This window comes from Orcinus orca, chromosome 4 (assembly GCF_937001465.1).
Source record: "Orcinus orca chromosome 4, mOrcOrc1.1, whole genome shotgun sequence".
In the NCBI taxonomy this organism is placed as follows: Eukaryota; Metazoa; Chordata; class Mammalia; order Artiodactyla; family Delphinidae; genus Orcinus; species Orcinus orca.
In genome coordinates, this window is record NC_064562.1 from 123988772 (window position 1) to 124014034 (window position 25263).

The 25263-nt window shown below is 38.3% G+C and overlaps 1 protein-coding gene across 2 annotated transcripts in view; it reads right to left on the reverse strand.

Annotated features, from left to right (window-relative positions):
• Window positions 1–25263, reverse strand: part of COL25A1 (collagen type XXV alpha 1 chain) — a 467388-nt gene that overhangs the window by 72376 nt on the left and 369749 nt on the right. For both annotated transcript variants that reach the window (XM_049709644.1, XM_049709643.1), the window contains 5 exons: window positions 13431–13484; window positions 11453–11479; window positions 8783–8827; window positions 1465–1497; window positions 1002–1037 (listed from right to left, as the gene is read on the reverse strand). In XM_049709644.1, coding sequence (XP_049565601.1) covers window positions 1002–1037; window positions 1465–1497; window positions 8783–8827; window positions 11453–11479; window positions 13431–13484 — 195 coding nt within the window. The remainder of the gene's footprint in view (window positions 1–1001; window positions 1038–1464; window positions 1498–8782; window positions 8828–11452; window positions 11480–13430; window positions 13485–25263) is intronic.

Sequence of the window (25263 nt, forward strand, 5' to 3'; positions counted from 1 at the left end):
TGTGAAAGACCTTCTCAAAAAACACTTTAGTCTGAAGTGTTTAAACAAAGCAGTGATCCTCTCAATAACTTCAAGAATGTGGGAATATATGTTTATGTTATGTTCTAAGGTTCCACACTACTACAATGGAATTTATTCTCTCTTTCTCTTTATACTAATGAGGTATATTCTATGTTTCTATTCATATTATTTTTTCTACAACATTAACTGCTGCTAGACAAAGGCAGAGTCATGATCTCAGAGATTTATCATAATGTGGAATTCACGTTTACTTGTTAGCCACATCTGTTATCTAAAAATCTAAAATCTGCGCTGGGCATTGATATCCAGATGCTCAGACGATAAACTACAAACAGTCGTTTCCTGCTTCAGACTCAAATGAGAATAAACATATTCATTGCATGTCCTCTCATTTATCACTGAAGTGAAGCACAAATGATAAAAAAAATTAACGTTAGATTGGTTAAAGTGGTTTGGTTACTGTCTCCAATTAAAATTTAGTTCATGAACAAACCTCTTTTACAACATAACATTCACTGCTTAGGTAGATATTATTCACATAAAAAAATTATCAGCAGGGAAGTATTTGACATGAGAGGAAAGGAATATAATTTTAAAAGAACTGTCCATCATGCCCTATTGAGACAGTTTAGTAAATATTCATTTCTTCTCATAAAAGATAGAAACATGCAGAGTATCTTTAAACATGCAAGATAGGTTGTTGGCATTCCAACCCAGCAGATCTTTGTTAGTCTCAAGCAGCTCAGTATATGCTGACCTTAGTTCATAAAGCATCCTTTTACACGTCCAGATTATGTTTGTACTTTTACTATGGTCAGCATCAACCCTTTTAAAATGAAAAACACTCAAAAACACTCTGCGTGTAAGGCATGAAAACGGCATCATTTTCAGTAATTGTTCTCATATTACACAGTGATAGCAAACACAGTCAAATGGTGACTATAAGACAGTAGAAAGAACACACCAGAATAGGGATTTACCTTTTGCCCTGGACGACCAGATTCTCCGGGCTCTCCCTGGCCAAAGAAAATCAAAGATGAAAAGGGCAGTCTTATAAGAATTTTCCAAAAGCCTTAGGCCCTTGGACACTTTCAGCCTCCCCGATGACACATGCATTTCATTCACTTTATTCTGTTGTTCTACATCCTACCAGACATATGAACATTTTTTTTTTTTTGCTGTAAATATACCTAAAGCTCACATACAAATCCACATTTCCATAAAAACTAATCAGAAAGGGAAGAAAAGGCAAGACCTCTTGTTTAAGCCTTTATCAGAGATTTCTAGCAGATACTCCGTGTTGTGTCTAGAAGCTGATTATTGCAGTAATATAGGAACAGAGTTAGAACCATCAAAGTTGGTAAAAGGGAAGGGGAAACAAGAGACTTATAAAAGTCAAAGCTGTAACTCCTGGGGTACAAACACTTGCAAGGCTATAGTTACCTTAATTCCTGCAGCGGATGATCCAGGGTCACCCTAAAATGAAACCCATGAGAGATTATTCTACAAGTGATGGGAATAGGAAACACACAAACACATAGAGAGCTGTTATCTACAGAAGCGCCTAAGGAAATCCCATGACTAATGGGCTGAACTATGCTCCCTAAGATTTTGTATCAATATGGCTAAGATGTCAGTAATTTCCAAGATAAACAATATACTTTCTAAAAATAAAACTTTGCAAAATACATAAGGACTACATTCCTTGAAATAAATATAAATATGGATCTCTTCCCTTGATACAGTGCTAAAATTGTATTCTAAAGCAATATATTAGTGGATCTGGAATTTCAGTTTTCTCTATTTCAGGAATTTATTAATGTCACTGGCTATCATTTACTAGGAGTTCCCTGACCCTTTCAGTCTTCAGAAAGTCAGGGTTCAACAGATGAAGTCAAAGGGTTAATGGTGTTGAGTTGGAAAAAGCCATGCCGCCGGTCAGTTTGTTTTCCTCATGAAGCACCGTCACCGTTATGACCAGCACGTTTTTTTCTAGCTCTACACTTATTTCATTGTAAGGCAGTCACCAGAAAGTTACAGGATGATGGATGACTTGTGGGTGACAGGGACACAAGGAAGATCTGAGAGAAAATCCTGAGACAGAATCTGGTTTTCTGAAAGGCATTGTATTCCATCCGGATTTCACCGAGTGTGACTACATTCTTAAGGCAAATGTGCTCTAAATACACAGGTGGCTGCTTATTTCTGATACGAGGCCAGACAAGGGCCTAGATTTTCCAGTTCCTTCTAGTCCTCTGTCCCATAAACATGCTACAAGGAAAATAAAAGGGAGAAAACGTAGTCATTTGAGAAAACAGAAACAGTCACAAGGAGGACAGCACATACTGAGGTTTCCTCAGCTGTCCTATCTGTGCAAGGGCTCACAGAGCTCTAGGAGTCTGCTTCCTCGTTCTAGGTTTAGAGAGCTGCTCATCAATCTCATTTAGAGATGGAGATACACCTCAGGCCTCTACACATGAGATACTTGCCCCTCTCCCTCAGTTTCTCTCTCTTCTCCCCACAGCTGGCAGTTCTCTTTGTTCAGGTCTTAAGTGGCTTTGCCTCAACCCCTCACTGAACAACCTAGACACATGCCCCTCACATCCACGTCTCACTCTGCAGCATCTGTTCAAGTCCTGCAAGCTCACTGCATATGGATTATGTATATATGTTTTCTGCCTATTCTTTTCTTGTCCCTCCATTAGAAGATCAGCCACCTGTGGACAGGTTCAGGGTCTATTTTTATTCAGTGTCTGAATAAAATATGCTGGATATGTATATGGTGAATAAATGAACAAATCTCAGAAAGAATATTTTCAGCAAGCAGTCAAGAATCAAAAAAAAAAAAAAACCTTTGGGAAGAAAAACAAAGCTTAAGAAGGAGGAGGAAATAATAAATTAACTCATTTGAGGAAACATACGAGTTTCTTTGACATCTGTAATGGCTACTACTCAAGGAAAAATTAAAACGTGACAAAACATAGAGAACAGGATACCAAATACTGTCTTATTGTAAAATGATACTGGTTTCTTTTCCCCATCACTAATAATCAATTGAGTTCCGAGTGGGCAGCGAAATCAATGTGGCTAACAAAATAATACTTATTTCTGTTTCCACTAAATCAAGTCTGTCTGAAAGCCATCAACACCAATGAATCAGTATTTTGCACAATGAGACCTTTGTATTCATAAAAGCAATTTTGACTTTTCTAAGCCCCCTTTTTCATCTTATTTATACCTCACAAGACTCCCAAGAGATAGGGCAGATATTACTATTTTTACTCAATAGATGAGGAAATTGAAGCAACTTGAGCCTAAGTGAATTTTGGACTTCCTGAATTCTATTGCCATGTTCTTTTTATTGGAATAAGAAAAGAATTATTGGTTTATCTCATTCTGGCAACAGGGCACAATGGTTCTAGTAAACTTATAAATAAAAGGAAGTTGCTTGTATTAACTGTAGTTTAAACACTTTTTTTTCCAGTGTTTTAATGAAAAGTGACTGGATAATCCACTAACGAGAAAAAGGACTAGATTTAGTTCTCAGAGAAAGTGGATGGGAAGGAAAGGACAGTTTCCAGGAAGCCTGATTTATTTGTGGAAACTGGAGCAGTTTCATTTGATGGACAACTATGACTGATATATCAACTTTCTTTTCAAAAATTAGAACTGTGAAATCTCAAGGAATTTTTATAACTTTTAAGTGGCAAGGCAATTGCTGGAAGACATTCCTAAGTTAAACATTTTAAAGGATAATGCTGCAAGTAGTGAAAATAAAAGTCAGTGTTTATAATCCTCATTCCTCTAAAAGTGAAAATGAATACAGGATTAAAGTAGGAAAAAAAACCCAACTGTGTCTCTCTAAGTATACCCTTAGCTTCACAAATCAGTTGGTTTGAAAATAAAAGTTTCCACAGGGTAAATCATAAAGCAAAAAATACTTTGAGAAGATACTTGAGGTAAATGAATTTGACTTTGCTATTGACCATTCAAGTACAGAGTTTTTGGTTTTGGCTGTGATTATTTTCAAGCACAACATTTGGTATGTAATTCTATGTATGTGTTACTAAAGTCTATGTGGATAAATAAAGTGAATGTGGTGATATTTCTATCAGTCATTAATTCATTCAATAAATATTTATTGAGCATCGATTATGTGCCAACCATGTTCTGGATGCAGGGATACTAGGAGCTAGGGCGATAAAGCGAACAATGCTGTTTCAAACCCTGCCCTTGTCCTGTGCTTATGATAGAGTCACCCTTCCGTATCCCTGGGTTCTGCATCTGCGGATTCACCCAACCTTGGACTAAAAATCTTTTGAGAAAAAAATTCCTGAAAATCCAAAGAGCAAAACTTAAATTTCTGTGTGCCTGGCAACTGTTTACATAGTATTCGGTATCATAAGTAATCTAGAGAAGCTTTGTAGTACAGCTGACCCTTAAACAACACAGGCTTGAACTGCAAAGGTCCACTTATATGTGGATTTTTTTTCAACAGTAAATATTACAGTACCAGATGATCTGCAGTTGGTTGAATTCGGCGCATGGGGAACCATGATATGGAGAAAACAGGGATGTGAAGGAACCATATATAAGGAGGGCCTTTTGTAAATTATACCGATTTCAACTGGCAGAGTCTCAGCACTCCTAAGCCCCGCATTATTTAAGGGTCAGTTGAATATGGGAGCATGCGCATAGGTTATATGCAAATACTAGCCCGTTTTATATAAGGGACATGCTAGGATTTTGGTATTTGCAGGGATCCTGGAACCAATCTCCTGGAGATACCGAAGGACTACTGTAATCATTTGTATATATGTATATAGTATGTATGTACACAAATATATGTATTCAAAAATATTATTGATTGAATGCAAAAAAGATTTTTTCTTTCTTTCCACGTACAAAAAAGTCTGGGATAGGAAGAAATTGTCATGTTGGGAAATTTTGTGTCACCACAGAAGACATGATAAACAAATGCATGGTACAGGAAAAAGTTCTACCATTCAACGAAAATAAGAAGCAGGTGAAAGTAAAAAAAAAAAATTTTTTTAAGGTTTTTCATTCAATAAATATTTATTATCTTCCTATTACATGCCAGGAAATTGGATTGGTGTTGGGAATAGAACAGTTTGGTAACTTATAGTTTTTTGTTTGTTTATTTGTTTGTTTTTTCTTTTCCAGTGAGCTGGATGCCCAATTAAACAAGGAATTACAATAAATTGTGATAAGGGTTATGAAAAGGATCATAGGGAGTGCTCTGGGAGCAAATAGAGGGTAATAGAGACAGTCCAGGGAGACTGAAAGGCTGCCCCAGGGAAATGACTTAATGAATCCAGGTCTCAGTAGACAGGAATAGGATGAGAACATGAGGAGGTGGAGGTGGACAGAGTATTCTAAGCTAAGGGAAGCATCATATGTGCTAAATTGGAGAAGGCCCTATGCCCAAAAGAAAAGCCTTCCTATGTGATCTTAAGAAAAGGCAATTTGGTGGGTGGCTCCAAATATGGGTGTCGCTTCTGAAAAGGCTCTGAGGATGCAAATCAAAGATGCTCTGCAGGTGTAAAGTAAGAAGGCAGGTTATTTATAGAAATGGAGATTGGGGGAGAAAAGAAAAATGAAGACACAGACAGGCAATACCAAGAAAGTGAAGCTTCCTGCTATATTGAAAACGGATAACCAACGAGGACCTACTGTAGAGCACAGGGAACTCTGTTCAATGTTATGTGGCAGCCTGGATGGGAGGGGAGTCTGCGGGAGAATGGATACATGTATAAGTATGGCTGAGTCACTTTGCTGTGCACCTGAAACTATCACAACATTGTTAATTGGTTATACTGCAATATAAAATTAAAAAGTTTTTAAAAAATGCTCAGAAAAAAAAAAGAAAGAATGTGAAATTTCTAAACGAACAGATAAGGTTGTGAATAATAGAGTGGCATGATGGAACCATTCAGTGGTCTGCACCAACACTTACTTTCAAGTGCTGGGATAATAGATAAGAAATGCATTTCTACATTAGTTGGTGGGATTAACACTCCAAAGAGCAGAACATAACCTTCCCGTAGTAACTCCACACATGATTAAAATCAGTCTTTGGCAGGTCATTCTTAATTCTAGAGTTCATCGTAGCTTCTGGCCACAGAGAAAACCCAGCCCAGAGGTTTTTACAGTCCCACAGCATTTCCAGATGACCAGTCTGGAAAGGCTTAGATTGCTTTACCATCCAAAAGCACCTAGTTGGATCACAAGGAAAAAAATCCTATTAAAGTGAATCGCCAATGACGTAATTTACTACATCAATGGCAGAAAAGAAGCATTTTTTTGATTTTACATCTCAGACTTGGTAAATGATGAATGAGCTTCACATACTGAACCCAAAGGCCATGAGAAGAGTGTTTCTAACATGCTGGAAACAAATTATGTGACAGAAGCAGGAAATGTTTAAAAAACACATCAAAAATTATATTCCAATTACAGCATTCTTGGGGATGAATGCTACAGGTCAGATTACATATTATATGTTACAGATTCCTATTTACAATCCCCTGTTTAGACTCACTGAAAATTTATAGAAATGATTTCTGTTTTAACTGAAGCATTTCTCAAACTTAATTTCAGTTGACTAATAAAACTTTTTGATAAAAAAGAAAAATAACCAATCTAGTTGATTTCCATTTCCATGTGGTAAGAAAGCTAACATTTATTGAGAGTTTACTATGTGTGAGTCAGCATGGTAAGTGATTTGTGTTAATATAAAAAATAAGAACCGTATTCCTTTGAGATGAATTTAGCTTTTACAAAGAAAAAAAAGTTGCTTTACTATTGCAATATTAAATTTTAAAAACGTGTGATTAAAGAAACTATTGGCCTACATTCAAAAATTAAGCTCTAAAAATACATATTCTAAAGATTAAAATTCTCTACATAAATCCACACAGGCGTAGCTCAGACTTGGCATAAATGGTTTTCACTTGGAGAAACTGCTCTCTGTTTAGAAGATTTCCTTTCTTTAAACAGAGGTTGGCAACTATGGCCCGAGGGCCAAATCCAGCTAGCCACCTGTTTTTGTGTGGCCCAAGAGCTAAGAGTGGTTTTCACATTTTTAACGGTTAACAAAATTATAAAAAGAATAATATTTCATGACATTTGAAAACCACATGAAATTAAAATTTCAGTGTCCAGAAATAAAGTTTTATTGGAATAGAGCCACTCTCATATGTATACATATTGTCTGTGGCTGCTGTCATGCTACGATGACAGAGTTGAGTAGTTGTGACAGACGCCATATGGCCCACAAAACCTAAAATATTTATTTTCTGGCCTTTTACAGGAAAAGTTTGCTGACTCCTGCTTTTAAGCAAACACAACAAAGGTAAATAAAATATCTATGTTTATATACCTAGGGTTTTTAATTTTGACTTCAAGAAGTCATAGAGGTATATCACTGGTCCCATTAGTATTAAACATACTCATGTCATGGTGGATTGCAGCATGATACTTAAATCTGACAGATAAATAAAATGGGTTTACAGCAGTGGTTCTCAGTGAGGGATGATTTTGTTCCCCAGTGGACAATTGGCAACCTCTGGAGAGAGTGTTGGTTGTCACAACTCGGAGATGCTACTGGCATCTGCTGGGCAGAGGCCAGGAACGAGGCTAGACATCTGACAGCTCCCTCAAGAAGGATTATCCAGCCCAAAATGTCAGTAGTGCAGAGGCTGAGAAACCCTGGTCTGCAAGAAACTGAGAGTCCACTCTAATTTCTAGACTACCTCTTGAATACAAACACAGTTGCTACTCGGTGACATTCATTTATTCCTACCATTAATTTCTCCCTACCACCCATGCCATATTTATATTAATATTTATAAGAATGAGGAAGACAAATTTCTCTTTACTTTATGGGTATGTTTTTATGACTAACAACTGTCCATCTGTACCATAATAACTTTCAAAGTAGAGTATTCTTATTCTCAACTACAAGCCTAAATGAATCATTCTTTGTTTCATCAATTAGCCTGATTTAAATTAAATCTGACTATTCCATTTTTAGTTTCTTAAAAGATCTTTTTATTAATTCTTAACATATAGCACAAATGAAATAAAAATGTCCTTCCTATGTCAGAGATGTGTGTGAAGTAAGAATCCAAGCAAAAACTTCGATAGACTGAGGAAAAAAAGACAGGAGGTAGGAAGATGAACAAAAGACCACCTCAATATAAGTGCTAATAATGGTTTAAAGGCCAAAAAAGAAAAAAAAAAAAAAAGAGAGAATACAAAGACTGACAAAATATCTGGATCTAGTAGATTTCAAGTTGAAGCAAATTTTCAAGGCCGCATGAGAGGCTCTAATCAACTGACTTTAGCTGATTATCAAACTCTTGCATCCCCTCCGAATCCTCTGCAATCTTCTATCCTAAAATCGGGACAAATGGAATCACTTTAGGAACTCTATTTTTATATCTCTGTGTATAAAGGGAGTGTTCCATTTACACAGAAATAGTGGTGTGTTTCTTTTTGTCTTGAAAGTCATATTACTAGAAACCCAATTACGCATTTTCTAGAATTTTTGACATAGCATTTTACTTTTAAAATATTTAAATTTGTAGCTAGGAGCTGGTGGAATAACCACCTTTTATACATTAAATATTGAAAAGTTTTCTAATTGTGTAGAATTATCTCTGATCTCCCATTTTCACGTACATGAAATAATATTCTTGCTCATACACATACTCTTTCATATTTCACAACACTGTACCTTTTCACCTGTATCACCTTTGGGGCCATTCTCTCCAGCATCTCCCTAGGAGGGGAAAAAAGCAATACATGTAAAATATATTGGTGACATTCAGCAAAGAGTACTTTTCATTATTTTAAGTTTCCTTTCATAGGCACTATATATTAAAATCTGTTGTAAATGTTCTACAGAGCTAACGTACTTTACTTGACCAGCTGCCTGATATCAACTAGTCCAAATAAATGTTATTACAATGAACATGGCTAAATAGTTTTAAACTACTCCACGATAATAACAGAAGGTAATTTCTCTGACTTCTAATAGCTCATTCTGGCACTAATAGCCTATTCTGGCCACCTTAACTCTTTCTCTTTTCTCTGCTCAAAGAGTCACTCTAACAAAGGCTTTCTCCTGACTCCCTCAATATGCCGTGTGCCTTACCCTTTCTGTCTCCTTCCTTGTCCCACTCCTGCCACCTGGAGCCCTGCCTTCTCCTTTCCCTTCAATCTGTGAATTCTACGCACCTCAAATCTCCAGGCCCTCCAAGTGCATGACCCAGCCCTCAAAACTGCTGCACTGAGCATTGAGTTATCTGGGCCTAAGTGTTTTGCATTTGAGAAATAAATGTTTTATATCTTATTAGAAAATTTTAAAAAATTATAGTAAAATAAATTGGGGAGTTTATGCTTCCTTTGTTATTTGTGAGAGCTCCTATGCCTATTCCCTCACTGATATCTTTCTACCCACAAGCAGTGCTTTAGGAAAAAAGTCATTTGTTTATTATCCATGCTTTGCTTTCTTAAATTCTAAATTCTTTAAGTCTTATAGAATGCTCTAGTGGAAACATCATGAATTCTGGAGCCAGAGAGTTGGAGCCCAGGTCCAGGCCCTACTGGGCAAATGAAATTCTCTTTACATCAAATTTCTCATGTGCAACGTAAGGGCAAGAATATTTTATGGGGTTATAAGAAATAAACAATTACTGTGTCTAAAGCAACTGGGACAGTATCTGACACATCATAAGTTGTTAATGATAATCATTAGCAATAACAATGCATTATTGTTCATACATTCCGTAAGCTGGAATACCCTTCTGTCCAGCTGCGTAAGAGGTCACTCTTCTATCATTTAAAATTTTCCGTAAAATAAGAGAGAAGCTACTGATGATGGTTTCCCCGGGAGAAGGAGGGGTGGCGAAGGAGGGAGAGTTTAACCTTTTCTCTTCACTTTCTTTTCTTGTTTCAAATAAGCATGAGGCTATCCTGCTCAGGCATTCTTTTATGGTGACGGGGACAGCACAGCAGCCTGGGAGCCTGAGCAGTTTTATCTGATGAGTCCCTGGAATGCTGCTGGCACTGCTCCTTTTCCCTCCTTAATTTCTACACAAAAGAGTCATCTGATGACTAATTCATTTCAGGTTAATTACCATGAACTGGTTGGAAGCCAAATAAATATACTGATCATAAGTTATGGGGGATCTTTGATAGGCAGCTCATTAGCACACTTTTAAAAATTGCTTGGAAATCCCTTTATTAAATAACAAAACAAACTTTCTTATTAGGAAAACTGGTTCAGAGTGGCCATGAAGTGAAGGGTTTGACTGAGTTGCCTCTCTGCTCTGCTCTCCTTCCATTTAAATAAATGTCTTTTTATTTTTGTTTTACAAGAATACAGTTGTAAAATACAGCTCAAAAATACAGTTATGTTCATGAAGCTTGCTGGATCTGTAGATGTACTTCTTTGGGGATTAGTGGTGATGATACTGATTTGTCAGAAAGATCGTATCACTTATGAAGGGCATTATGTGGTATCTTGGTAGTTGCCTGCAGAGATGGCATACTTCTCAAACACTGGTAAAGAACATAGCATGAGAACTCCCCCAAAGCAGTAAGGAAGGATGTTTGTCTAAGAGAAATTTAACATATGCACTCTGCTTCTCCTTTTGCTTCTCTTTTTGGGTTTTATGGGAATTCTTTTTGGGACAACTTTCAGTGTATTTGCTGTAGGTAAACATCTGTATCCCTTTAACCTACTGACCTAAGAAGTAGTAGAGAGAGAGACGGATGCTTAGAAAAGTACTGGAGTGGCATTAGCAAATAGGTAGAACAGAAATTTTGCAGGCCTAGGGATTTTTGAAAGTCATTTAAAAGCCTGACATAGAATGTTTAAATTTGCACCCTTCTCCTCCATTTCTTTAAATCTTTTTTACCCAAACTTCTATACATATATAAGAATTACACTATTTTCTCCTTCCACTAATTAGCAGTTTGCAAAAACAGTGGTCATTATATCTATCTACATCTATATAACTAAGCATACCTTGTCTTATTGTGCTTTGCTTTATTGTACTTCAAAGATACTACTGCATTCTTTACAGATTGAAGATTTGTGGCAACCAGCATCATTTTTCAATTAAGGCAGGCACGTTGTGTTTTAGACATAATGCTATTGAACACTTAACTGACTACAGTATAGCGTAAACGTAACCTTTATATGCACTGGGAAACTGAAAAATTCGTGTGATTCGTTTTATTGCAATATTCACTTTATTGCAGTGATCTGGAACGGAGCCTGCAATATCTCCAAGGTATGCTTGTATACCTGTATCTGTCTATCCAACCACACATAAATACAGTTCAGTTTGGTACCTCTCTGGGGAAAAAAAATAAAAATCAGCAGAATCATTCTCACCTTTTCTCCTCGTTCTCCAGGTTGTCCCTGGGCAAAAGAACAAAGATTGAGTGACATGTTAAATTATAAAACACCTAATCAATCAACACCAAACAAAATCAGATATTGAACATACTATTAATAGATAAATTATACATGACATTTTCTATTTTGGCAATATATAGTTGCTATATAAAAACAAAGGTTAAGACAAGTTTCCTGGAGCACTGAGTATGGATATCAATAGCAAATGTAATTTTAATTCTTTGCTTTCGAGGACTAAAGAAAGATATTTTAGATGACCAGCCAAAACCCGGCTTTTAGGGCACTAAGGAGAAAAATGTTGTGGCAATTCAACGTCTCAAGAGGCTCCTGAGATTATGACACTTTATTCTGCTCAAACTCAGACTCAGTACGGTGAGTTTATTTACTTACATCCTTCAATGAAATCTTCCATTCAAAGCAGGCCCTGGTGCACGGATTATTTCAGGGGTCAGAGTACCAGTGTAGTTCTCTAATCTGCCTTCCCCTGATGTGACTAAGGCCTGAACTTGGACCCCTTCACAATGTCATGAACTCTCTTCAATCTGTTGTTAACCACTATGTTCCAAGCTAGGTGTACTTTAGGAGGCATTAGTTTTTTTCAGAAAAGATACTATACTGGGGCAGACTCTAAGTGAGTTTAGGAGAGATGTCTTTACTCAAAATGATGACCATGACAGTATAAGGACTAAAATGCAAAATTGTGTTCTGAAAAGAATCTCATTTTCACTTTACCCAGGAAGGGACAGGGGACAGAGTCAGAGAGTAAATCTAAAGCAAATCACACACATTATGATAATATTCCTCTTAAGAAAAGCTTGAGAAAGTGTTGCAATAAGATCAGACTACTTTAAAAATGATTTTTAAGGTGGTTATTGTGTTTTTTAAAATTATAATTCCCTCAAGAAGTCTGTTTGAAGGCAACACTCTTTTCACTCCCTGAAACTCCGCCTGACCCTTTGGCTTTCTGAATTTCTGGTTACCTTTCACTGCTCAGCAGCCATCCTGATGGTCGCTAGGCAACAGAAGAATAGTACCGAGAACATACATTAAGCATTAACTCCTATCATTTGGCTTTTTAGCATGGAGCAAGAGAGGGAAGAAGACAGGAAAATGGCTGTCGTCCCAGAAGGAATATTTTCTTTCCTCTCCTGCAGGACAAAAGACAGGTCTATAAATTTTAGGTCTGTCCTAGGCTCCTGTCAATAGCAACGTGATCTGTAAAATCAGCTGACAAGCATCTGTGGCAATGGATACACACCAGCACAGCTGATGGGATTAGACATTAGTTTTGTACTTCAAGGGATGGTCACTCATCAAAGGACTTGGGATTTGTCTGCCTATTTGGTTTAAACTAAACTGTCACCAATCTTTTTATATTTAAGATTAATTTGTTCTTCAAAAACAAAGGAAATTTGGAAGCCCCAAAAAAACTCTATTACATTTTTTCCCTACTTAGTAATTCAGACTACATCCATTTTTAAATTTCAAACATGCCACATTTTTATTATGCTCTTCATTTGATTAACTGGTTAGGTTGTGTAAGCCTTGGAGGTGGCCAAATCTTGAGGAAAAGTCACAGTGGCACTGTGAACATCTTTAGTACATCTTGTAAAAAATATGCAAATGTTGGCAGTATGGACATGGCCTATGTTGTAATATGTTCATTAAGTGGTAGAATGACAAACTCACATTTGAAGCACAGGCTTTCTCATGTTATTTAAGTATCCCAGAAATAAAAATTTTGACGTATCGTACACTGTTTCTCTGCATTTTTAATGCTAATCACAAACATCACTTATTCTTTAGTCACAAAGTTTTATACTATAGTGTATTATATTATTGACAAAAAATTCCATCCAAGTAAAACCAGTGGGCAATAAAAAAAGTGTAACAGCTTACAATCTCATGAAAACTCATGCCTCAAGTGATTCTGCTTGGTTTTCTTTGTACTAACCTTTGGCCCTGGTATTCCATTCTGTCCTACTGCTCCAGGCAACCCGGGTTCACCCTCAAAATATAAAATAGATACTACTAAGTAAAACAGACAAAATCAGCACATTATATAGCTCATTAGAGGATATAACCATCCAATAATGCTCAAGAAGTACATAGTATGTTAGACTAGTTACACAAGTTAGCTTGTTTGGTCCAAAATTCTATGTGCTAGGGACCGAGGATACAAGAGGGCTAATTTCCTTGTGTTGAGTCTTTTCTCCACTGAGAAAGTTAAAGCAAATTACCAGTGGAAATGAATATCTAGCATGATGCTAGGTACATATAGCTAGGTATATGCTAGGTACAATATTTGTTGAATGAGTAAAAGACATCTGAAAATTTAAGACTTTCTTGATGGAGAACTTTCAAGTGCTTCATCAGCTCAGGAAAATAGAGACTAAATCATTCTGTTTATTAGACTTAAGCAAATGAGCATCTTCAAACCTAAATCTTGAAGAATATACACACCTTTGAACATCTACTTAACTCATTTAGACATATTTGACACAAAAGTAAAAATGGCTTTGATTTCTCTTTCCAGTTTCACTGTAAATATACTTAAAATAAACATTAGGAGTTGTGGTTTTCATTGTCATATTGAGTGATAGGCATTTGAGAAAAAGATGATGGCTATTAGCTAGAAGGATTTTCCATTTCAGAAAGATGATGATGTATATCAATCTTTCTAGACTCTGAACCAGCAATTGTTTTCCAAAGCGGAAGTCTCTTGCGCTCAGAAGCAAAGGAAAGATATTCTGCATGACGACTGTAGTTAACAATACTGTATGGTATATTTGAAAGTTGTTAAGAGAGTAGATCTTAAAAGTTCTTATCACAAGGAAAAAAAAAAAGTGTAACTATGTGAGATGATGGATGTTAACCAAACTTATTGTGGTAATCATTTCACAGTATATACATGTATCAAACCATTATGTTGTACACCTAAAACGAATTCTATGTCATGTGTCCAATGTATCTCAGTAAAATTGGGAGAAGAAAGAAAGTGTAGCTTTTAATACTTCCGTGTAGCTCAAACGTAGAGCAACTAGAATTTCATTTTCATTTAAAAACATTCCCAAAGCCATTTATTATGTGCTTCAACTTCTCGGCAAGTTTCTTTCCCCTGAGGGTTAAAAAGTTGCTGCTTAGCGGCTTCCCTGGTGGCGTAGTGGTTGAGAGTCCGCCTGCCAATGCAGGGGATGCGGGTTCGTGCCCCGGTCCGGGAGGATTCCGTGGGCTGTGGCCGCTGGGCCTGCACGTCCGGAGCCTGTGCTCCACGGCGGGAGGGGACACGGCAGTGAGAAGCCCGCGTACCGCAAAAAAAAAAAAAAAAAAAAAAAAATGTTGCTACTTAGTTGATTAAAAAAAATTGACTTTAATTTTTAGAGCAGTTTTAGGCTAACGGCAAACCAAGTTGATTTTTTAAGAATGTTTTCTAGGTGGTCTGGAGGGCAGAAATTGTGCCATTTTAGTATTTGTGGTCTCACCTTCAAGAACACTTACATTAGTAAAACAGCAACATTTCTTAAGTTCCAGTAGCTTTATATTCATTAACTCACTTAATTCTCACTAATTTCTATAAGGTAAGTACTATCTTTATCTATATTTAATAGATGGAGAAACTACGGCACAGAGAGGTAAAGTAATTTTTCCAGATTTACACAACTCTGCCTTAAGAGGTTGTGTTTTTAGTACAATGATGCATTGCTGAATGAATGAATGCATCTCGAAACTGGGAGAGTTGATGAAGAATATTTCTATCCTTATTATCATTTGGTTTATACTCCCCATTTATAAATGACCTTCCAGAATGTATACAGACCTGAATTAAATGTAACTTCTATAAAGATGATTTTTGTTCACCTACCAGATAAACTAAGCAATGTGAAGTTAATAGTGTCTTTCTAGAAGAGCAAAAAATGTTTTTCTCTTACACTGGATTATTGTAATTGTTAAAGTCTTAACTCATGGAAGAAATTCTGCTTCCTATATAAAGTTACACTATAATCATTTGCTCTTTCCTCGACAAAATAGCAAAAATGTTGGCTTACAATAACGATGGCTATTATAAGAAAATTTTGATAAGCCATTTGTACATAACCAAGGGTAAGAACTCCAATGGAAATTGAATACACCCTGAAAGAGGACTGTCATTTACTATGCAACCAGAAAAAGAGTTATCGAGTCTGCTTTCTTCAAAAAACTTACACCAGGAGGCACTAATATCGTAACTCATGGTTTAATGCAAACGAGATGCTGCCAGGGAACAATACAAACTTTGTTTAGACTTTCAAAGAATAACTATGGTAGCCAGAATTATTTTTTTAAAAAAATGGTTAAGCCCCTGGAACCAGACAAAATACATGCTGAGATTTTGAAGCAAGGAAGACAAATGTTGCTTAGGTATCTGCACAACATCCTTCTTAAAATATGAACATCGAGGGACTAAAACTTGATCCTTTTTTTCCCTTTGATTTTATATTTTGTTAAAATAATCTTTTAATGTAAAAGGAAACAAAAAATTGCACCCATAATCCCATCACTCTATCATAACTGTTTTCATTTTGTCCTGTTTTCTTCTAGTCATTTAAATTTACGCTTACATATTTCAAGCAATTGTAAGCTTATTACATAGTTTGACGTTCCGATTTTTTATTATTTTATACCACACGTTTGTTTTTACACAGTATTTGTGATTGTCTTGTGAATAGTTTATCATCTATCAAAGTCAGGTGTGAACATTTGTTTAACCTGTCCCAAATTGTTGAATACTTAGGTTGTTTCTAATTTTTGCTGTTAAAGGTAAATTAAAATAAACATCTATGTAAATATTTCTAAGTTGCTTTCCAAAAGGGATCTGAGATTTATCTGCTTTTCTAGGCACCCACTCTGTTACTTTTTCACAACTTCATCAGCATTGGATATCACAATTTTAATTACTTTTGTGGCTATTTTGTTTTTTTTAATTTATTTATTTTTGATTGCATTGGGTCTTCGTTGCTGCGCACGGGCTGTCTCTAGTTGCGGTGAGCGGGGGCTACTCTTTGTTGCGGTGCGCGGGCTTCTCATTGCGGTGGCTTCTCATTGCAGTGGCTTTGCTTGTTGCGGAGCATGGGCTCTAGGCGCGCAGGCTCAGTAGTTGTGGTACATGGGCTTAGTAGTTGTGGTACTTCCACAGGGAAGTGTCTGTGGCCATTTTAATAAGCACAAATGAAAATTTACTGGGGCCGTTTTACGTTTATCACTTGTAAGGTTAAATAGGTATGTAGCGAGATTTTAAAGCTAAAAAGTGGGGCTTCCCTAGTGGCGCAGTGGTTGAGAGTCCGCCTGCCGATGCAGGGGACACGGGTTCGTGCCCCGGTCCGGGAAGATCCCACGTGCCGCGGAGCGGCTGGGCCCGTGAGCCATGGCCGCTGAGCCTGCGCGTCTGGAGCCTGCGCGTCTGGAGCCTGCGCTCCGCAACGGGAGAGGCCACAACAGTGAGAGGCCCGCGTACCACCACCACCCCCCCCACACACAAAAAAAGCTAAAAAGTGAATAAGGCTGTTTCCTGAATGAATCAAGGGAAAATAAAAAGGAAAAATCGCTCGTAGCATTTTACCTTTGTAAAAAGTTATAACCAGAGAAATATATTCAAACTCAGATTAGGAGGTTATGGAACATTCTGTTATTATTCAAATTTAGTTTCCCAGGTTGTGTTAAAGGAACGTTACAGATGAAATGTTGTACAACTTTGAGTACCAAGACCAAGCAGTGGGATTCTGGAAGGCATTAATTCATTCAACTAACATTTAGTGAAAATTTACTATATGTTTTACTCTGAGCAGAGTGTTGCGTGAGATATAAAGATGAAATAGACATGACAGGTACCTGTGCCCAGAGAGCTTGTCTTTGAGTGAGAAAAGAGATATCTACATAAACAACTTAAGAGGACATCTAATTGAGACGGAACTTTTTTCTTTGAGCAAAGTTTTCTTGCACTTCATAAAGAGGCATAATAAATAGAAATCAAAGGGAAGTCTTAATGAAGAATGAAGCATATGTCATATTAATATCTTCTGGTATATGAGGACAAAATATCATGAGGCCTCTTCAAATAAAGTTACAATGATATTACCTTACTACGTAATATAGTAAAAAAGTACATATACAGAGAAATATATCAGAGAAGTATAGACCAAAAAATGGGAATTGGGTTTTGTGCGTGTGAGAACTAGTCTCATGTTTACCGGATAATCTATTCATCTAGTTCTGAATGCATCTCATATTCACAACTACTAAGGACATTCCAAAGATAGCAATGAAGCGAAAGAGCAGCTAACATCTTAACTACAGGTAGAATGATAGAGTTTCCTCTCTTACGCTTTAAATTCTAGGGCTATTCCTAGTGTATTTAAGCTAAAGATAAGTTGAACTGACTTTTAAGAAGGATAACGCTGCTTACTTTCTTTCTTTCTTTCTTTTTTTTTTAAACCAAACGCTCTTTAGAACTCTAATGTAAAACATCACCCAAGGCTTTTACAGTTAGTTTAGTTACTGCTATTCAGGGGCAACTTGAAAGAATACTTAACAATAGAAAGGAATGTCATTTTCCTACAAAATTGAGCGCTAAAGAGAAACAGGCCATTTAGCAGTAATACTGCTCCCTGTCACTTCAATCACAAAGGGTTACAGCTTTAAATTTTTAGCATAGTATAATTTTACATTCACCTTGTCAATATAGATTTGTTTCCTTTAAGCACTCCATTTTCAGGAAGAACTCATCTAAACAGAAGAACTACAATTGTCCCCCCTTATCCTCTGTTTTGCTTTCCTTGGTTTCAGTTACCCGTGGTCAACCAAGGTCTGAAAATATCAATGGAAAATTACAGAAACAAACAATTCATAAGTTCTACACTGTGTGCTGTTTTAAGTAGCGTGATGAAATCTGGTGCATTCTGCTGCATCCCACCCAGGACGTGAATCATCCCTTTGTCCAGCGTATCCTGCCCGTTAGTCCTTTAGTAGCCACTAAGTTATCTGATCAACTGTCGTGGTATCATAGTGCTTGTGTTTATGTAATTCTTATTTTATTTAATAATGGCCCCAACTATGGGCAATTCAGACATTCTCTTACTGTCCCTAATTTCTAAATTAAACTTCATCATAAGTACGTACATATAGGAAAAAGCATAGTATATATAGGGCTTAGTACCCTCCTCGGTTTCAGGCATCCACTGGGGGTCTTAGAACGTATTCCCTGCGGATGGGGCTGGGGACTACTGTACAAGGAACATGAAACAGCAGCAGATGAAATGAATGATATTGAACATAACATGGTATCAGTCTTTAAGGCTGTTGTCCTACCACTGGAGCTGGTGGGGTTGGTGCCTGTGTGTAATAAAATAAAGACTAAAAACGGGCAGCATTGCTCACTGATACCTCTCTAAAGCATTGGGTGGACTGGGCCTTTCTTCCTGACAGTGACAGCGCATAGAAGGATCTCAGTGGCCTAAGTGGTGAGCAGGACCAGCTGCCAGTCATTTCTCTCCTGCAGGTAGTCCTGGCGGGGAGTCGGGTGACCCTGTACGAGGCTTCAGAGCCTCAGAGGCTTCGGTAGCTATTGGGTAGATGACCCTTGGTAGAGGAAGATTCTCTGAAGGCAGTGAGGGGCCCACAGGGACTTCCGGTTAGAACTATCTGGGGAAGAGTCAGGAAAATGGAGTTTCTGCTCTCCATTCATATTTATTTTCTCTCTCTCTAGTTCAGTTTAGTTTAGTCTTCCACCCTAGTCCCCTAATGCCAGTGAGGATGAATAGAAACTTGGGCGAAGGTAGGAGGTAGAAAATGACCCACATATTTTACCTTGAAATTTCTAGAAATGTAGCATTTTACCACACAAAACTATAAAACAAGAATCCTTGCCCCAAACCCCAAGTGTTATTAACGCTCTAAATAAATCCTTTGTCTTTTTGTACTCCAGCCCACTTCCATGAACTCCCAGGGGTACACACCCCTAGTTTAAGAAATTTGACTTAAGGGAGATCCAGTTTACTCTAATAATATTACAGTTTAGCTCCACCTTTTTACATAAGTTTGTGTGGGTTGACCCACTTGAACAAATGCATCAGTTTTTTTCTATATATGTTGTCTCTCTCTCTCTCTCTCTCTCTCTCTCTCTCTACATATATATATATATATATATATATATATATGTAAAATCTAAAACACAACCCACTTGTATATTGGAGATTGTCAATCACTGCATCCAACAAGAAGCAAATCTTTAATGATGTTATAGTTCAATACATTTAGAACTGTACAACCTGGCATTAAATAGCACAAAGTAGAAGGACAAGTTGGAATCAAACATCAAAAATGAAGCCACACAGCCATAATGAAATCAGAGTAGTCCGTATTAGATTTTTATACCAGCTCAACCATAACTGGGTAATTTATTTGTTGTTGTTGTTTACAGATGTCTAGCACCAATGTATTTAGAATTTCAATGGAAAAATGTTCTCAATCCCACATTATTGGATCCCATTTGCTCCCTAGGCAATTGTCCCACTTCTCTCTGACCGCCCCCGCCCCGTTTCCCTGCCATAAAGACTGTGGTATGGGATGAACCTTGAAAATGAGCAGAGTTTAAACCCGTGTTGTCCAATATGGTACCACTAGCACTGGAAATAAGGCTAGTTTTTGAGATGTGATGTAAGCATAAAATACGATTTTGAAGACTCAGTTGTAAAAAAAAAAAAGTAAAATATCTCATTAATAATGTGAATACTATTAACCTTAAAATATTAATTTATATGACATTGAAATGGTAGTTTTAGATATATTCAGTTAAATAAAACATATTAGTAAAATTAGTATTACCTGCTTTTTAAACACCTAAAAAATGTGGTTACTAGAAAATTCACATTTACATATGTGACTTGTATTTGGAGTTGCTTTATGTTTCTATCAAACAGCATTAGTTTAAACCATAAAATTATATAATTATTAGAAGACACGATGAACCAGAAACCTTTAAAAGCAGGGAAGGAGCACATCAGTATTCAATCAAGTCAACGTACGGCGAGACTTCAGAATGGAGACGCCATTGTGGAGTTAAAATCCACCACTGGACTCTGCAAGGAAGGTAGTGTGTGTGGGGTTGAGAGCGGAGGACTGCTGTGGAGCAGAGGCTGCTGAGGGGCCGGGGAGCCACAGCTGGTGCGGGGGGTAGAGGCTGCCCCTAGGGACCTCCTAACCCACCCCCATGCCACCCACCGGCCTCCAACATTCTCCTAACAACAAGTCAACTTATAATTCCTTCACTCAGTTCTCTCCAAGGCTATCCCATCGCACTCGGAATAAGGGCCCCTGCAAGGTCTGGCCCTTGCTTCTCTGACCTCACCTTCTGCCACTCCAGCCACATTGAACTCTTTGTTTCCAGATGCTAGGCAGGAGTTGGCCCACGGTCTTTGCATTTGGGCTTCTCTCCCGTGGACCACCTTCCCTCTGATATCCAGGGATTTACTCTCTCATCTTCTCAGCCTTGGAGCAACTGTCCCCTTATTACAGGGGTTGCCTGGAATACCCACCACCACACACCACCACTCCCTATGCCCACCCATTATCTTACTTTGCTTTCTCCACTGCACTAATTTCCACCTAAGGGAGAATTTTTTGGTTCCTCTTCCGTCACCCCCATCAGGATTGCCAGATTTGGCAAACAAAAATACAAGACACCCAGCTAAAATTTAATTTCGGATAAACAACAAATAATTTTTAATTAAGTGTATCCCAAACATTGAATGGACGTATCACATGAAAAATGATGGGTTGTTTATCTGAAATTCAAATTTGATTGAGCCTTCTGTGTTTTACTTGGCGACCGGATTTCCCACCCGCTCTCCACCACCAGAATACGAACTTTCCACACTGCCTAGAAACTGTACCTTAACACATAATAATTGTTCAGTACATCCATGTTGGAGGAATGGATGAACACAAGAGACGCGAATACATTAAGCCTATATGAAAATGTGAAGCCCTTACAGGCCTAGTAAGAGGTGAAGACAGCAAGACTTTTCTGCTGGGAAACTGGAAAAGACCTATAAATCTGGTGGCAAGAGATGGCTCTTTGTCTGGACTATGGCGAAAGACAGCGGTGAGAAAAGAGACAGGGACCCAGGAAAAAGATGGGAGAGATGTTAACCCAGCAGTGACATGTCCATGTCCCGCAGGTCAGTCTGAAACAGAATTGAAAAGTAGAGGACTAGCCTGGGGTCAGTGAAGAGCGGGAGTCAGTGGAGGGGAGGAGTCCCGTAAAGGGCAGGATGCCGGGAATAAGCAGAACTTTCATTGTTGCCAAGGAAAAGCCCTGAGCCCCCCCAGGACTCTGTCAGGGCAAGAGTGGTCACCTAGAGGACTGAAGGCTCCAACAGTTGTGCCTGTGGGTACAGAGACCAGGCCATTAGAAATATTTCTATCTATTCAGTTATCTCCCCTCTGGCATCTGCTCCTTCCCTCGCCCCATGTGTCTCAGTGAAGGGCACGTAGTAGCTGGGGCAATGCTGGTTGTATAAATTATCACGTCATCTCAACTTTCCCAGAAAACTTACACGTGTCATCATTTACCTCATGAACTCATTCTAACAAAATTCTAACAAAATGCTTCTCCTTAAGCAGAAGCACTCACAAAATAGGGCAATATATATATATATATATATATTTTTTTTTTTTTTTTTTTCTCTTTTTTTGGCTGCACTGCGTGGTACGCAGGATCTTAGTTCCCCGACCAGGGACTGAACCCATGCCCCGTGCAGAGTCTTAATCACTGGACTGCCAGGGAAGTCCCAAGGGCAATATTTTAGTTGAAAGGAACCAAGCCAGCCATTCTTAATAGATGAAGAAACACATTCAGAAAGGGGAAGTACCTTTTCCAGAAGCAAAGAGCTGCAAAGAGGCAGATGTGAGATTAGAACCCAGGTCTTCCGATCCCCCATCTTGTGTTTCCTCTATCTGAGTAACTTGTGTCTAAAGAACTCATTCATATTTATTATGTTTCTTTTGTCTTCAATTTTTGCAAAAAATGAGAAAGCTGCTTCAGGAAGCCTCCAGTCTAATCCCACGTTTTCTACTTCTGGTCCTGGGACACAGAGCTAATTGCTTGAGCTTCTGTGGGGCTCAGCTTTTATTCTATGCAGTGTGTGGAGGGAGATTAAATGCTTACCCTCTCCCAGATCTAAAGGATTAAACTTTATTTTATTATTATTATTAGTTGTTGTTGGACTAAACGTGTCAGTGGTGGCATAAAGAAAGATTCCTCAGACATCTGATTAAACTTGCCTCAAGTCCCGATTTCACCAGCTATGGAAGTCTAGGATTTGCTTTCCCACTACTCTGCTTGAGTTCTTACATCTGTATGTGTCATCTCTGTTTTGCCCCAGACCAATTCAGATGGGTCAGTTGGTTCTTCACCAGTTGCCTCAAGAAATTCACTCTCCTCAGGTCTTTTTTTTTTTTTTTTTTGACATGACTCATTTTATTTTATTTATTTATTTATTAAATTTTTTTAACATCTTTATTGGAGTATAATTGCTTTACAATGGTGTGTTAGTTTCTGCTGTATAAAAAAGTGAATCAGTTATACATATACGTATGTCCCCATATCTCCTCCCTCTTGTGTCTCCCTCCCTCCCACCCTCCCTATCCCACCCCTCTAGGTGGTCACAAAGCACCAAGCTGATCTCCCTGTGCTATGCGGCTGCTTCCCACTAGCTATCTACCTTACGTTTGGTAGTGTATATATGTCCATGACACTCTCTCACTTCGTCCCAGCTTACCCTTCCCCCTCCCCGTGTCCTCAAGTCCATTCTCTAGTAGGTCTGCGTCTCCTCAGGTCTTTTGGGAGCTCAGGACTGAATACCTGGGGTTCCTGAAAGGTGTCCCATCACAGAGCACTCAGACTTTCCTCATCTCTCTGCCTTCTCCTCTCTCCCCCTTCCACCTCACCTTCCTCCTTCCTTCCCTCCTTCCTCAACCATCCTGGGAATTCAGCTTCACCCTCTCTTATGTGGAGCAATTTAGTAGTTTTTAGCTCCTACTTGCATACTCAATGCCTAATGCTTCTTCTGTTTCTTTCCCGGAGGCAGAGGCTTTGTTACTTGGTGAAAGAGAAACAGAAAATTCTTTGAGCTTTCTGTTCAGTTGGTTGTGCACCAAAGAACCGGCATCCCTGTAGGGGAGTTTTGTCTCGTTTATCCAGTCAGCAAAGTCCCTCCCTAAAATTAAAATCTCTTTGTCCACCTTGGTAATATGAATAATAGTAGAAAAGTAGACCCTTCTATCAGCCAGAAACTTAATGAAAATATTCTATTTCAGATAATTTACTGAAATGGGTCCTAAACTGATTAAAGTAATACCTAAACTAAACCTAATAACCAAACCTTCATTATGCTTTTAAAAAAAGTACAAATGTCTAAAATAAGAAAACATGATAGTTGTATCAATAGTGCTACAGTATGGACTATTTCAGAAATAAGTTTGTGGTTAACACTTTTATTCGCGTTTTTTGTACGGCTAACGTAGACAGAAATGTACAAGATATAATCTGAACAAAGAAATTCAAATGCAAAGAGATAGTTAAGAATTTAGGGGTCACAGAAAATAGCTAAGTTGAGTTTATCTGGATGAAATTTACAGGGGAGAAGAATGATCTGCCTTGAGCACACCCCTAAAATGCGAAGGTCTAGGGAGAAGTACACATGGGTGACCCCCCATCTCAACCCTCCCTGCTAATGTCTTCCCTTCTCTTCCCAACCCCAGTTCTCTTATTCATCAAGAAGGGACTTTGAGGCTGCGTGTGGACACCACGGCCTGCAAGCTCTGCCCAAAGCTCCCCACCAATAGCTGCTCTAGGCCCCTCACAGGTGTACAGGCGCACACGCCAGTTGTGTGGTTCACCCTTGGGAAAATGGACCTGGGGAAGAGGCCACTACGGGCAATGGAAGCAGACTCAGCACAATAGAAGCAGGAATTCTTGAGTCCTGGGTACCTGGGCTGTGATCTAGAAGCAGGGATCTGGGCTTTGAGTGGGCATGTCTCCTTGGCCCTGTGGACTTTTCACCCCGTGGGGATGGACCCAACATAAGAGGGACAAAGGAGGGTGAAGAGAAACACTGCCTGGGTCTAAGGGAAACACTGTGCAGTATTCCCTTTTAAATAACTTATAAAAGGTGCAAAAGTCACCAAAAACCAGCCTGGGAACATGATGTCACAGTGTGGGGTGGGGGTCTCTTTTACGTGTATCAGAGACATTGTTCTCTGCGTGTACTCTTATGGAAAAGAAAGATTAAGAATAATGACATGTTTTAGGAAGACAAAATATCAAAATGGATGAAGGGGGTATGTGACCTGGAAGAGGTTGTTAGGACTGGGATAAGTCAGATACAACACACTTTGTTCAGCTCTCGTGTCTTACACGAATCTCTTCTAAATTAGATAATTAGTGTTTATTGCAACTTTGTGCATGACTAGGGCTGCTAGAAAAGGACCTGCAGTAGCAATAGCTAATCAGCATCTGATATTCCCCTAGTGCAGGAATGAGGAAGAGGCGGGGACTTCTGTGTATCCAATGACAAAGAAACTCAAAAGTGGTGTTGGATGTTTGGGGAAAGACTCTCATTCACTCTCTGGATGTAGATAGGAAAGAATGAAGCCCTAGGCATGATTGGCAGCCACCTTCCAACCAAGAGGAGAGCAGGAATTAGAGTGAAGGCAGCAACGTGAAAGAAAGAGTGACAAGATGGAAGAAATGG